Consider the following 14,630-nt stretch of genomic DNA (forward strand, 5'->3'; position numbering starts at 1 on the left):
CAAGGCATGAACTGGTCTAAAGCGTAAGATCGCCTTTTGCCTGGTAACGCAGACGACTGAGGCTCAGGTGACGTGTGCCTTCATACTGAGACCTACTGTAGCTGCGCATAAATAGGGAAGTTAAGACTGGCCAGCCCAAATCCTTCTACGAGGAGCAGGCCAATTTCAAATTTGTAGTAGTGAAAAAAAGCCTCGCTCATATTTCTGAGCAATTCTACCATATATTGCAAAAGCAGAGTAAGCATTTTCCTGCTATTACTTCTAATAACATCTGTAAGGCTATGGGAATCTTTGCTGTCTGGGTCCTTCCTCCCTACCATCAATGAGAAGTGCTCAGCAGACCCATCCTGCTTTGGTTGCTATGGAAGTGCCTGTGAATGACGAAGATGCCTTTTTAGTAATTTTTCACCTAATTTGATTTATGGAGGAAGAAGGAACTTTCCCACATTCATTTTTGCAGAAAGACAGAGTCACTGGCCAAGTTGTCATTACTGGCTGCAGAACCAATGAACTCAGGCTCAAGTCTTGCATCCTCTTCTTCAGAAAGGAAAGGAGGGGTGCCCCTTTGGAGGTCATGGTCCCATCAAAGGAGGAAAAGTGACCTAGTGGTCTCCTCTGTTACTATCAAAAGCAAAAGCTGTCCTAATCACAATCTTCATTCCAGCGTGCCAGAAATGTCAGGGTAATCTGAGGGCTTTGAACGCTGGAGGTGAGCAAGACTGCAGTTCCTTAAGGGTGCAATTCTTCCTGTAAGTAAAATCTTGGCATTTTTAATGGCCCAAGTTAAAATCACTCCTAAGAAAGCTTGTGAAGATTAGAAGGCATGGGGGCTTTGGAAGCAGAAGGATCAACCTGTGTCCATCAGTGTACGCGAGTAGTTTTGCCAGCTCCTTTGCCTCCCTTTGCAGTCATCTAAATTCATTTCCTCTTTAACTTCTTCAGCACGTGTAAAGACTGAAGCAGGTGGGAGAGAGTGTCCTGTTTTACGTTCTAATACAAAAGCTAACCATTTATGGAAACTAATATGGTATGAAGGGAGAAGAACGATCAAAACCTTTGCCTGTTTTCTCTTCCACTAGTTAGGAGCACTCGGTGTTGGGATTTTCTGCCTCTCTCCTTCCCCCTGCCCCATTGCTGCTGTCACTGAGGGAGGCAGCAGCTCCGAGGATGTCATGCGTTGCTCTGTGTGCTCTGTTCATCCATACTCTGGACAAACTGGAGGCTGTGGGTATTGCCTTGGGTAGTGACAACAAGGGTTGCTTAGTGTAGACACCAAAGACCTCGTTCTAGGCTCGGAAGTCCGGAAGGTCAGGGAAATCTTGGATAGTTATGTTGGTTTGTACTGTACATAGCCCTCATTAGACAAGTCCCTTCAGGAGATAGAGTAGAATAACAAACACGCTTATTACAGGTTCAAGGATCACTGTTTTAACATCGTCCTTTGATGTCTCTCTCATCTTCTTACCCCTAAAGCTTAGCAGTGCTGGGCAGTTCAGCAGGAGGACTGTGCTGGTCTTGGACTGGACTACGGGGTCCTCTCTGCACGACCCCCCCACAAATACAAGCGAAAAGCCCCTTCCCTCGAGCGAGCATCCGCTTGGAGCACCCTGTGCTAGTGACGATGGTGATTATACTTCTGTACTGATAGCCCTCGGGTTTGGGAAGCTCTCGCGAAGGATGCCGTGGCGGCTCACCGGGTAGCTTTGGAGGGTCGCCATGCTGATGGGTTGCCCCATCTCCTTGTAGCACGTGGGCGTGTAGGTGATCCTCTCGCCCCCATTGCGCACCATGTCGGCAGTCCGTATGTAAAAGGGGGAGCCGTAGGGAGAGCAGGTTGGGCAGTAGTTGTGAGCCCCTTGCTGGTTGAGCTCGTTGGGTGGGGACACGGGGCTGCCCTGGCCATCCACGATGCGAGAGCTGCAGGCATTGCAAGTGCCGAGATATGAGTGAGCGGGAAGGTCAGGCTCTTCCTCTTCCTCCTCCTCCTCCTCTTCTTCATCAGATTCATCTTTCTTGCAGCAGTAGTACTGGAGACAAGGGAAAGGTTTTCATCAGGAAGGGTAAGGCACCTCCACCCCCAGGAACCAGCTAGTTCTCCCCACCCTGAATACAACGGGCTAGAAAGGGAGGAAAGGAGAATAATATTCAGCCTTATCCATCGTGCTTGACTACTGTAGCTTGAGCGAGACCAGGCTGGGCTCTGCGTACCAGCAATGGAAAATAATGAGAAAATAGATAGTGAGAAAGTATTGCAATGAAACCGAGTGAGGTTCAGCTCCTCCTCTCGGGCTGCGCTCCAGGCAGAGCCGGTTCAGCTCCTCCACTCTGCGCCAGCCGGCTGGAAGGGAAGGCAAGGAGCTGGCGGGCAGATCTGGCTCCGCAGAGAGCCCTGCCACGTCCCGACTCACCTCGTCCCCCTGCCACAGAAACTCCCTGCCGGCCCCTCGCTGCTCGAGTTGGCTGCTCCGCTCTGCCCGATCGATACCTGGGCCCCGCGGAGCAGCTGGCGCGGGGCCGTATCCGGTTGCTGGCGGGGGACTCGGCCTCTCCCCAAACGCCGCGCGCAGCGGGGCTTGCCAGCAGTAAGAGATTTTATCATGCCAGCCGGGAACACCCCCCACAGCTGCTGGACTTTTCATCGCATGGGTAACGCGTAGCTGCGTAGCACAGGCATCGCATTAACTTTTAAAAAGACAGAGGTTGTGGCTCGCCGTTGCTGAAAGCCTCCTCGTCAAATTTACAGGAAAAAAAAAAATCTCCACCTAGTATGGCAAACCCAGCCAAAGCAACACCTAAATTAGCAGGTGCTGCAGATCCCCCAAAGCATCAGGGGAGTCGTCCCGAGCCAGGAGGCGGAAAGGTCGCTGGTCCTCCACAGCGCGCTGGGAAAAGGGGCTTCCCAACCCCCTGCCCTCACGGGCGGGACGCCTCTCCCGCCCCACGCCAGCAGCCTGGACGGAGGAACAGCAGCTCCGCTGGGATTCACGGCGACGCTTACCTGTAGCCTACAGTAGCAGAGCACGGCGATGATGCACAGTAGGATCACCGTCGCTAGGATTCCCCCGGTGATAACAACAGTTCCCGCTGTCATCCGACCGGTTCTCCATCAAACTCTGGAGGGCAGGGCAAGGAGACACGTGTCATCCCTGAGGGACCTGAACGTCGGCAACCTTGCGGCTAGGGAAGCCGGTCCGACCGCTAGCGGGCAACGGGCAGAGCTGCCGGAGGTCCGAGGCCTCGAGGACCACGGGTAACCAGCAGTAGCGTCAGCAGACTCATGGTGTCTGGGGTGGGCCACGCTGGGGTGCGACGTCCCGCACGCTGACCGCGCTGCAGATCTCACCTCCCCGCAGGCTGCGCCCGGCGCGGGGGGGGGACGTAAAAGTCACCCCGGGGCGTAAAAGTCACCACGGCCAAAGCCACCGGCGCCAGCACCCCTCCCTCCGACCCGGCGCCCCGCTCGCACCCACCTTCCTCCCTCCCCGCAGCTGGGAAACTAGCGGCCCCTCGGAGAGCCAAGGCGCGGCGGCGGCTGCCGGTCCCTCGCGCCGCGCCGGGAAGCGCCGTCGGCCCGGCTCCGAAGCGGCGCTTCTGGAAGGGCTTTCCGAAGGCGAACCGCTCGCGTCCGCCGGACCTGGAAGAGCCGGGAGGGAGACGTCAGCCGCGTCCCGCTGCGCGGGCGCCCGGCCTCGGCCGCGCTGCCGTCGGGGAGAAGGGCCGAGTCGGCTCGCGCAGCGCGCGGGCTAATTCGATGAAACGTCTGCCTGGTAAATTAGAGCGGGGGGGCGGCCGCTGCCTCGCCAGCGTCAGCTAGCAGGGCCTAATTGCAGGGCGGGGGGGGGAAAAAGGAGGAAAAAAAAAAAAAAAAAAGGAAAAACCACAGCATCAGAGGCTGCCTTTCCTACAGGGATGACGGCAGCAAACAGCGGCGCGCGGCCCCACGCCGGCTCCTCTGCCTCTGCTCTGCTGTCCGTGCCTCAGCATACGGAGGCAAAAGCCTCTGTAATTTCGCAGTGCAAAAAAAAAAAAAAAAAAAAAAAAATCACGTGCAGAAGTGCAGAAATCACGGCAGCAGCTGCAAAACAGCTTTGGCTTCAGCCCCTCGCGGCGAGCGCTCGGGAAAGCTCACGGGGCTGGGGAGAGGAGGGGCGCCGGGACCTCGGCTCGATCCCGCCGTCGCCCCAGCGCTTTGAACGCATCCGAGGGAGACTCGACCCGCTCCCGGATTCGATTTCCTTGCCGCTTCCCCCAGAGGGATTCGCGTGCGACGCGCTTTGGCGCGGACGATCCTATCAGGGGACGTAGCGACACCAAACGCGTCTTCAGCACGGGCAGGAATTGAAGGAGCAGGATCAGTTGCAGCCAGGTCGTCAGGCGAAACGGCTCGGGGCCCCGCGCCGACCCCGCACCTCAAGCCCGGCCGAGCCCAGGGGCTGCGGCGTCCTCCTCGGCGCCCGCGCGGGCCGTGATGGCACCAGCAACCTCAGCCCCTGTGGTGGCACCTAGCAGAGGCTGATCCAAGCCCACAGTGGATCTAAGCTTTTGGGTCGGTCCCCATGGTGGGACCTGGCGGAGGTTCACCCAAGCCCATGGTGGGTCTAAGCTTTTGGGCCGGTCCCCATGGTGGGACCTGGCAGAGGTTCACCCAAGCCCATGGTGGGTCTAAGCTTTTGGGCCGGTCCCCATGGTGGGACCTGGCAGAGGTTCACCCAAGCCCATGGTGGGTCTAAGCTTTTGGGCCGGTCCCCATGGTGGGACCTGGCAGAGGTTCACCCAAGCCCATGGTGGGTCTAAGCTTTTGGGTCAAAGCCCCTTGTTCAGGGCACTCTCTTCCACGGGCCGAGCCATGCCAGCCCAACACACTTCTCTATCAGCCTCCCTTTCAAATCGTTACTTTTTTTTAAGTCTCATTCACCAACACGAAAGCTTTCCGTGGGGGATCACCCGCGACGTGTTAAAGCCCGCTCCTGCCCGCGGGACCCGGGCACACACGTCCATACGCCGTCAGCAGCTCTAAGACACCTGGAGCCGGAGGCTTGGGGCGGTGACGGCACTGCCGCCTCCGGCAGGGCAGGGGACCTGCAACATCAGACTGCAGACAACCCCCCAGGCACTGCTCCCCCCCAAAACCTCGGGCCGGTTCCAACTACAACTCCCGTCCCGCAGCAGCGGCTCGATTTGGAAACGCGCTCGGCGAAAGTCTCCTTTTCATGGAAAAGGGACGTGGAAGCGGGCAAGGCCCCCTGGGAGGGACGGGCCGGAGAGCGCAGGCTCCTGCTGGGCATGATGCAAGACCTGCTGCTCCGACTGTCAGCATCCTCCCGGCATGTCTGCTCGGAGTATAAACAGAGATTTATTTTAATGACTCATTAAAGCCTAATTACATTCCCCGAGCAATACACAGAGAGGAGCCTCCCACGTGCCGCAGTACTAGAGTCAGGAGCGCTCGGATAACCTCCCCCTCCCCAAAAGCGCAGCCGAGACAGTCTGTCTCTCTGAAATGGGACCAGACGGCAGGGCCAGGTGCCGGAGCCGGGGGGCTGGAGACCACCGCAGCGCGGCCAGCGTCTAACAGCCCCCAAGACCCCCTTCTCTCCGCGTTTACCTCTACCCTTCCGCACTCGCGGAGGCCGTGATGGCCCGGAGTCCAGGCGCTCTGCCCAGTGCGATTGCCAGCACGGCTCAGCCCTCCTGCACGTGGGCCTCCGAGGCCCTGGGAAGAAATAAATCCTGCTCAGGGAGAGCTGGAAACCCGCTGCCCGTCTCCAGAGCCTCGGGCCAGCACCCGCACCGCGGGCTGTCCGTCACCCGGCGTTACGGACACTCGTGCTTTCAGCAGTCGCTGTAGCCAAGCTCAGGTTCGTGCCCTCCTTGATGCCGGCTGCAGGAAAAGCCCCCGGCGCGGTGGGATTTCGCGCCGAGCCGGCACGGGCAGCCCTAGCAGCGAGCCCCGCACAGCGCGAGGAGGGGACGGGCTGCCACGGTCCCCGCCAGCAGATCTCCCGGTGGTGCGCGGCGCCTCGGCTGGAAAGGCAGACCTGGCAGGAGGCAGCGAGCTCCCAGAGGAAACGTCTCGCCCCGCACGCCTCCTCCGTCCCGGGAGCACCCTCTCCCCGCACCCGCGGCGGCCGGGGCACGCGGCCTCTCCGGCGACGCCGCGTGCTCTCCCGCCCTAGGCCGCTGGAGCCTGGCCCCGTCTGCTCACGCTGCTCGCGGTAGCGCTCGGCCGTCCTGCTAATTGCTGCAATTAGCAGAGAGAAAAATTTTCCGATGGTTGCGCTGCCTCGCTCCTCGCGCTGCCTTTGGTCCCCAGCGGAGCGGGCGTAAAACGCTTCCCGCGGGGACGCGGTGCGGGATCACGTCTGCCCTCTCGGCTCGCTGCTAACACGCGACGGTGCCGCCTAAAAGAGCCCCGTCCCCGGGAGTCGCAACGCAACGGGAAAACCCCGTCCGCGGGGTCTTCGCAGGACCCGCCGCCCTCCTCCCGGCCGCCCGCGCCGGGCTGACCGCGTCACCAGCCAGGGCAAGGCGGCTCCGTACGGCCAAAGCGGCAAGGCGCGAGTCAACTTTGCGGAGTAACTAGCACGGAGCAGGAGGCGGAAGAACCCGGAGGGCGCCGAGCAGGCGCGCGCGGCGGGGAGGCAGCTCGCTGCGAAACGGTTTTTCTTTCCAGGTGATTTAAGCAGCGGTGCAGACGCAGACGGTTCATCACCGAAAGCTCTTCCCAGCTCGCCCGTCCCTCGCCGCCCGCCGCGCACGCGAGCGGGGACGGTCGCACGTGCGGGGACGGGACGGAGGGAAAAACGCGGCGCGAAATCGCCTAACGTCTCGAGCGAACGAAGCGTGAGACGCGCTCGCAAGAAAACGAGCGTAGCAGAGCCTCCGTAAACATTTCACCTCGCTTGGCGAAGCAGCGACGGGGAAGGTCGGGGCGGCAGAACGCGGGGGCTCGATTTCCGCTCTCGGCGCGGACGCACGGGAGAGGAAGCCTGGAGGGGGGGAGGAAAGGGGGAGGCCCCCGGGCAGAGAGCACCACCAACGCAGCCTGACCTTCTCTCTGCTCGCCGCTAGCCCCGGCCACCGCCAGGGTTCGGGCGTAGCCACGGAGCAGGCCCGCGGCAGGGAAGCAGCTGCTGTGCTTCTGCTCGTGCCCGCGGCTCAACTCGGCGAACCTGCCGGAGCCAGGAGCAGCAGCAGCAGCAGCAGGGGCATCCGTTTCTGGAACGGGCTCGGAGCCCCGCTTCTGCCGGCCGTGCCCTGCCGCCGGGCTCCTCCGCGGCTGAAACCGAGCAGCAGGACGCCGAAAAGCGCCTCCGGCGCGGACGGAGCCTCCCCGCGCTGCCACCGCCCTCCGCCCCGGCTCCCCGGCAGAACGAGGATCGTTTCATCGCTCCCTTCCGAGAGCACCGTGGCGGCGTTCCCCGACAAACGGCCACTTTGCTGGGTCTCCGTTCAGCTCCCCAACGGGTGAGCTCCCTTCCTAGCAGGAGAGTTGCAGCCCCCTCGCCGGCAAAGCCCCGCTTAGCCCGCCGGCTCCCGCGGGGGCCACAGCAAAGGCGAGCGAGCAGGAGCAGCCCGGACGCGCCCAACACCCCGCAAACCGCCTCAGGCGGACGCTCGGCTACGCAGCAAAGCGAGGAGCAGCGGCGGGGGAGAAGGCGGATCCGGTAACGCAGCTCCGTGCGCCGGGGCGGAACGGCCCGCGGCGCTCCTGGAAAACCTCTCTGCTGGAGGAGCGATCGACAGCACGCGCGCAAAACCGATCCGGCCGAAAATACCGGGCGGTTCCACGTGCCCCTTTTCAGAGAACAGGAACCCTCCAGCGCAACCTTAAGAGAAGCAAAAGGCAGCTGAACGACCCGAGCAGGGGTCTCCTTCCATCACCGAGGCGCGCGCGAGATGCAGCAGCGATCCCGACCCCTCGGGAGGACCCGAGGGCTTTGATCTCCTTCGCTTCCGCGCACCGAGGTGCGGCTGGGGGCTCGCGGGACAGCCGCGTCCCGGCCGAGGAGGCGAGAGGCAGAGCCCCGGGATCGGGACTTTGCCAAAACTTAGCCAGGCTGAGAGCGCCGGGAAGAGCCGAGCTCGGCCCTGCCCGCCCGCGCCGCCGCAGCTCGTAACGAAAAACCCAGCCGGCGGCGAAGTTCAACACTGAAACACCGGGGGGAAAAGAAAAAAAAAAAAAAAAAAAAAAAGAAGGAAAAAGAAAAAAACCCAACAGACCCAACCTGCCGCTCGGGACCTCGCAGGGAGCCGCGGCTGCTCCCGGCCGCCTCCAGCCGCCCCCGGCCCCGCACCGCTCCGCTCCGTACCTGGGCCGGGCAGGACCGAACCCGCCGCGGCGGCGGAGCCGAGCCCGGCAGCACCGACGCGGCGGATGGCTGAGCTGGGGGAGGAAGGGGAGGACCGGAGGAGGAGGAGGAGGAGGAGGGTAATATCGCTATTAATAATAACCAGCGGCCGCGGGAGGCCGCTCGGCGGAGGCGAAGCGAGGGAGGAGCCAGCCCGCAGCCCCCCGGCTCGGCGGGCCGGGGAGGGGGTGTCCGGCGCGGAGCCGACCGGCGCCACGTGTCGGCCGCGCGGGCTCGAGGCCCGCCGCTCCCTCCGCCCGCAGCCCGGCCCCTCTCCGCGCAGCCCCGGAGCAACGCGGCCGCGCGCGGAGCGGCGCCCCCCGAACCCGGCCGTGCCCCCCCAAACCCGCCCCGGCGGCGAGAGACCTTCGAACGCCGCTCGGAGCTCGAACCGGAGGCAGCGCGGCGGGGGGGGGGGGGGGCCGAGCCGTGCCTCGGTTTCCCCACCTCCGCTGAGGCACCTCACTCCGCGCCGCGGGAGGGGAAAAAACCCGCTTCTGCTTCTCGCGCGCCCGAGGCCCTCCCGAAAGGCTTCGGAAGCCCCCGCGCGCCTCTCCCCGGCCCCTCTCCCCGCCGCGCCGCCTCCCGCGGCAGCCCGGCCCCAGCGGCAGCGAGATGATGCCCGGGCTCCTAATGGAGCTTGACAGCAGCGGGATTGAAAGCGCCGGTGAGATCGTAACCCCTCCGCAAGCCGCTTCTTCCCCGCGAGAGCCGAACCAGGAAAAGCAGCATCGCGGCAGCGGGGAGGGAGCGCGCGTGCGGCGCCGAGCCCCGGCCGGGGGGCGCGCGGGAGAGCCGAGCCTCATCCGCCCCGGGGGCCGGGGCGAGCGAATTTAAGGGAATTCCACCGCTTTGAGCGAAAGCACAGCGCCCGCGGCCGGAGGGGAGCGCGGCGGCGAGGAGCTCGCCGCGGCACGCGCCAGCTCCTCGCCGAACGCAGCGGGAAACTGGGGCTTTTTACTGCAAAAAAAATAAATAAAAAAAATAAGAAAAATCCGGACGCACCCCAGAGACCAGTGCATGTGCTTGGGAGAGGTGAGAGGAGCCGATATTTTTATTTTTTTGGCAGAGCGCTCGAGCTCAAAAGCTAGCTGCAGCTCAAGACCTTGTTTTCAGTGACCTGTGCTGACAATTTGCTTTCTCCTTTTTTTAGGTTTTTCTTGCCAAATGGAAAGAAAAAGAAATCCTTCCAGGTCAGAGGAAAGAAAAGCAGTTACTTGTGGGTCACATGAAACTATCCCCTTCAGGCTTGAATGCTGTTTCAGCCTTCCCCAAGCAGGAAAAGGCTCCATTTCCACGTGAAAAATAAACGTGTGGAACACGAAAAGCCAAAGCGATCTACTTGGGTTTTTAAACCGGCGTTGCTTACCGGAGGGCGGCGCTCCGTGAAGCGGAGGCGCGTGCGAACGCAGCTCGGGGCCCTTCGCCCCCTCTCCCGCTGCCGTCGGTGACGAACGCAGAACCGGGACCAGCCGCACGGGCGAGACGCGGCCCGAGCGGGAGCGACGGCCAGCTGCCGGCGGGCTCCGCATCCCCATCTCCCGGCGCGCGGGCTGCCCAGGGGACCGGCCGCGCACCGTGCCGGCACGGCAGCAGGCGCAGAGCCAGGCCCAGCAGGACGCTCGCACCCGGCGGAGCTGCTGCGGTGGCTCCTCGCCTCCCTCGCCCTGCGTATTTTTGCCTCTCAGTTCCCCCAAAGGGTCCTGGGTCCCAGCTGGAGCTAGAGGTCCCAGGGGTGCAGACGGGAGCAAGGGGCTCCGGGCAGAGCTGTGCCAAGGTCCAGCGACAGGCATGGAGGTGGCACCAGAGCCCCGTGCAGCAGGATCCCACGTCCCCACGTTTGCAGCTGCAGCAACCCAGGCTGCCCCGGGCCTCCCCCAGCCCACCAGCAGCACCAGCTTGCGGCCACCTGGCTCCCTCCCCAGCCTTTGGCAGCCAGCAGCCGCCCGGCTGCTCCCACTGCTAATTAACTGTCTCCGCAAACAAACAGAAAAGGTGCTGGAGCAGCACGTTCCCAGCGCGGATCTCCCCGGCCCACCGGCTCGTGCTGCCTGCATCAGCCCTCCCTCGCGCTGCGGCCCGGCAGCGGGCAAGGCAGGGAGGACGTGTAGGGCTCGTCGGGGGGTTCCCCATCTACTGGCCCCCCCTTGCCCTCTCCCCCTGCTCGGGTCCCCAGACCCAATAAATATCCTGGCAGTTGTCATCCCCCGGTTGGGTTGGTCCAACAGCCAAGAAATTAGGCAAGAGGAAGACAATGCGCTTGGGGCAACAAGGTTTGGGCCAGCCAGGCCCAGAAGATCATGTCTCAGCCACCAAGAGGTCCTCAGCTGAGGAGCTCTTAGGCTCAAAATCAGCCAGCAACTACAAAACCCCAGAAAGGTTCCTCTAGCAGGGGCATCAAAGCACAGGTAGAAGCAGCCTTTCCAACATGTGAGTGAAGAACCAGCCCCAGAGTTTCCCAGCAGGTGCCCCTGGGAATGCCACCTCCTGGAGGAGGAATAGAAGCAGCATGTCACTTTGCAGCTCAGGGAACAGAAGAGGAGCTCAAACATCTAGGCAGGACACTGAGGTATTGAACAAGACTGCTGTAGGGGTGACAGCAGCACCTCTGCAGGCCTTCTGGTTTAAGTGCAGTGACCCAAAAGGAACATTTGTGAGATCCCACCTGTTTCTCACTGAAACCAGACCCCTAGAACTGACAGAGCCCTGCGGGAAACAAGCACTGCCTTTCTAGCGCGTCTCCTTCAATATCTGCTGCCCCCTGGCAGGAAGAAGCAAATGGATGATAGAGACAACTGCTGCATGAGCCAAGCCACATGCATCTTCACCTTTCCAAATTTAGAGACATCTCTTCCCATCTCCACATCAGCACTCTAGGTACAGCATCCTGACAGCAGTCTCTGATTGCTCTCTGAGCCCATGTGTGGGTCTCCAAGGGAAGAAACATAAAGGACTACCAGGACCACCAAGCAACGGATACCAAAGAAACCCCATCATTAGAAGAGGGCATCACAAAGACTAGTGCCCACGAGCATCCACCCAGCACTGAACTCTTCTAATCCAGCTAATCCGAGAGCCCAGCAACCTCATCAATATCCTTACAGGCCAGCAGGAATTTCAAGCGTGCACCCAACAGCGTAGCCAGTTTGTTATCCAGCCAGGATCTATCTTGTCTGCATTTCCTCAAGCTTCCTAAGTGCATCTACATCTGTCCTCTGGCTTTGGGCTAACACTCAGAGCCAAAAGATCTCAAGACAGCAACTAGCATTTTTGTTCCACCTTGCAGACATCTTGTTCTTTTTCTGGTTGTGTTAGTCTAGATGAACAAGACCTCTGCTGAAGCAGGAGATTTGAGCCGGAGGAGCTGGGTTACCCCACCTGGAACTAAAGCCCATAATAGCTGGTGCTATGAGAAAACAGCCTGGAGAACAGATCATCCTTTTCCTCTTCACAACAGTCCATAAGCTTGTGAAGTGGGACTGGGAAGGCAACGGCAGCATTTAATAGCTGGAGGGGCAGTTGCATTACTTCACTGACAGACAGCAATGAACTCAGCATCTGGGAAGGAGGCAGTGGCGAGCAGCTCACGTCGAACTTGGCCCACCACGGGAAACGCTGGAAGTAGTGCGGAGCTGCCCATACGCGGCTCCCTACGACAGCCCCTCAGCGCTGTGCCCGGGAGCCCTGCATTACCCCAGCGGTGCTGTGAATAAGCAGTTTCCACTCAGGGTCATTTACGTCCCACGAGCTCCAGATGAACCTGGGTGAGAGATGGTAGCCCCAGAATATTTCCTCCCCCGCTGCTCGTGGCAGCGCCAAAAGCCACCATCGCTCAGATTTGTCTGCCCAGCCTGAAGACTCGGCGTTCCCCCCCTTCCTTACCAGATGCCATTCTCCCTCTACAGACAGAAACAGCCACGAAAGCAGGTTTTCCAGGGAGGAAAAAAACCCAACAACAGCCCTCCTCCTGAGGGAGGTGGGGGAGTGCAAGCAGCGTCTCTGCCAGGAGGCGCTCCCCACGTTGAGCTGCTGAGCGTGCAGAAGATGGCACCTTTCCCCTGCATTCGGCCTGCTCAAGTCTCAGCCACATGGAAACCAAGCAGGCGTTACTGCTCAACGTGGCCTTTATGATACGGAGAACAAGGACATCCAGTGTCTGTCAGTACAAGAAGCCCCTTCCCATCTCCTCAGTCTGGAAGGACTCAAAACGCACATCCTTCCCACTGGATTGCCCGCTGCTCAGTCCACAGAGAACCATATCCAGTCCCTCCTGTGTCTCATCCTCCAAAAGCACCACAGTGACTAGTTTTCTGCAGAAATGAGAACTTGAATCCACCTGGGACCTGAAAACTTACATTTCTGTGAGAAGCATAAAAAAAAAATCTGCAGGAATTTTCCCGTTTCAATACTTCTGTTCAGATGCAATCAAAGGGGGGAAAAAAAAAAGCACTCATATCTGGCCAGCTGCACTGCCCAGAGCCCTGAGAAAGCTCAGCTCCGTTTCAGCCATTCCCTACGCTTGGTGAGGAACACAACGCAGCCCCACAGTCCTAGCACGGGACCAGAAAAATCAAGGAACTTCTGAAACTCCCTGCGGGGCTGTACTGCCATCTGCCCAAAACACAGCCCCCGTAACTCCATCTCGCTGCCTCCATTTTCCTCATTAGCTTTCTGTCTGCCTGTTTTTAAGTGAGGACCATATAGACCCTGTATAGAATTAAGGGAGGAAAAAAACAAACCAAAAAAAGCCCCTTACTTTTGTTGTAGCAAACGATTTAGAAACAAGACGCGCTTTCTCTCTTCCTCCTCTCTACGTGCTTAGCCCTTCCGCATCCGAACACTTCCAAACGCTGCAGTCGAAACACGACAGCCGCCCTTCCGTCGTCACCAGCTCTCAGGGAAACCTCCCCGAGCCCCGGCTGCACAGAGCTCAGCCCAGGGCAGCCTCTCAGTTCACGAAACACGGCACCGCCTGTTCGGCCCCTGCGAGCTTTTGCCTGGCACAACAGCAGTCTGGAGGCACGAAGTACTTTCATTCTGCAGTTTGGGTTTCTTACTCTAAATGTCACTCCGTTCTTCATTTTCACCTCAGGGACCCAGGACCTGACTGCGACATGATCTAGCGTGACGAAGACCTAGCAAAGGCACGGGCTTCCCCGGTTCAGAGCGATGCACCGACCCTGGCAGCGCACAGAGATGTATTTAACTGACTCACCTGTTGCACATAAAGCACCGTCATCAGGTCTGTCATATAGTATCTCCCCTCAGTAACACCCTCCTCCTGCTCCAGCTGTTTCCTAGAAGGATTCCTGACCCCTCACCAGCCACAACAGGTGCCGTAAAATGAATTTTCCTCTCTGCGGCCTTCAGCAAATACTCTCCTTGTACACCACCACCGAGGCCACGCTCAGAGCAAGTGCAATTAACTGCTTAGCAGGATTATACACAGCCTCAGGTGGAGAGCAACGTTGGCATGAAAGCCATAATACTTGTACTTTTAGAGGCCGGGTAGACTCAGCATCTCTCCCCATTCCTGTGAATTATATGTAAAATGCCACTCCTGACGGACACAAGTTGTATGATTATTATTGCTCTCTGCTGAAGTCATTGAAGGCCATGGAAAGGGCATTATTTCATATGCTCGTCTGAAAGGGCAGTCATGACAGAACATGGTCAACATATCAAGCTTCAAAATATATATATATAGGCTGTGTATATATATATATAAAATTCAGTAAGTGTAAAATGGGATTCTTGAGGCTTTGTGTTTGTTGCATCCTAATTCATTAACAAATCAAAGTGACTTTTTCTTGAGGTAGAAAACTTCAGTTTTGCAGGTTAGCCCCACTCGGACAGGTGGAGACTTAAGCTAAGATATAACTGAAAGAAAGCTTCCCCTCATCCTCAGTCAAAACTGCATTTTAAGAGTAAAAAATTTAAATCTTAAAAAATTTAAGAGTATTAAAGGGACAGACCTGTATACAGTTTTTCTCTCCGCACCTTAGAGGGTGCAACACAAGATGACACTAGATATTCTTCCAAAACATTAAAAAGCAATAAATCAGTACAACGGCAGTACAACACGAACATAATCTATTTTCCTGAAAGTAAAAGTAACATTTATCACATATATTGAGCACATCAGAGAAGATGCCAGACTCCAAGTTATTCCAGGGATGAAATGTTTCTGAACCAAGAAAGTGACAGGACAGTTGCACAGACAGCCCTCGCTGCTCCAAGCAATTGCAGCAGAGGACAACTCCTTCCTCAGCAGTCGCT

General features: G+C 59.0%; 1 protein-coding gene across 1 annotated transcript; it reads right to left on the minus strand.

Moving 5' to 3' along the window:
* Positions 1-768: 768 nt before the first annotated feature.
* On the minus strand, positions 769-3,551 carry LOC134143412 (protein FAM163A-like). The gene is made up of 3 exons (XM_062581468.1): positions 3,471-3,551; positions 2,999-3,113; positions 769-2,027 (listed from the first exon to the last, which is right to left on the minus strand). Exons 2-3 carry the CDS (start codon positions 3,089-3,091, stop codon positions 1,629-1,631), a joined length of 492 nt encoding a protein of 163 aa, XP_062437452.1. The 5' UTR covers positions 3,092-3,113; positions 3,471-3,551; the 3' UTR covers positions 769-1,628.
* Between the last annotated feature and the right edge of the window lie 11,079 nt (positions 3,552-14,630).

The sequence above is a fragment of the Rhea pennata genome, chromosome 8, assembly GCF_028389875.1.
Source record: "Rhea pennata isolate bPtePen1 chromosome 8, bPtePen1.pri, whole genome shotgun sequence".
Classification (NCBI taxonomy): Eukaryota; Metazoa; Chordata; class Aves; order Rheiformes; family Rheidae; genus Rhea; species Rhea pennata.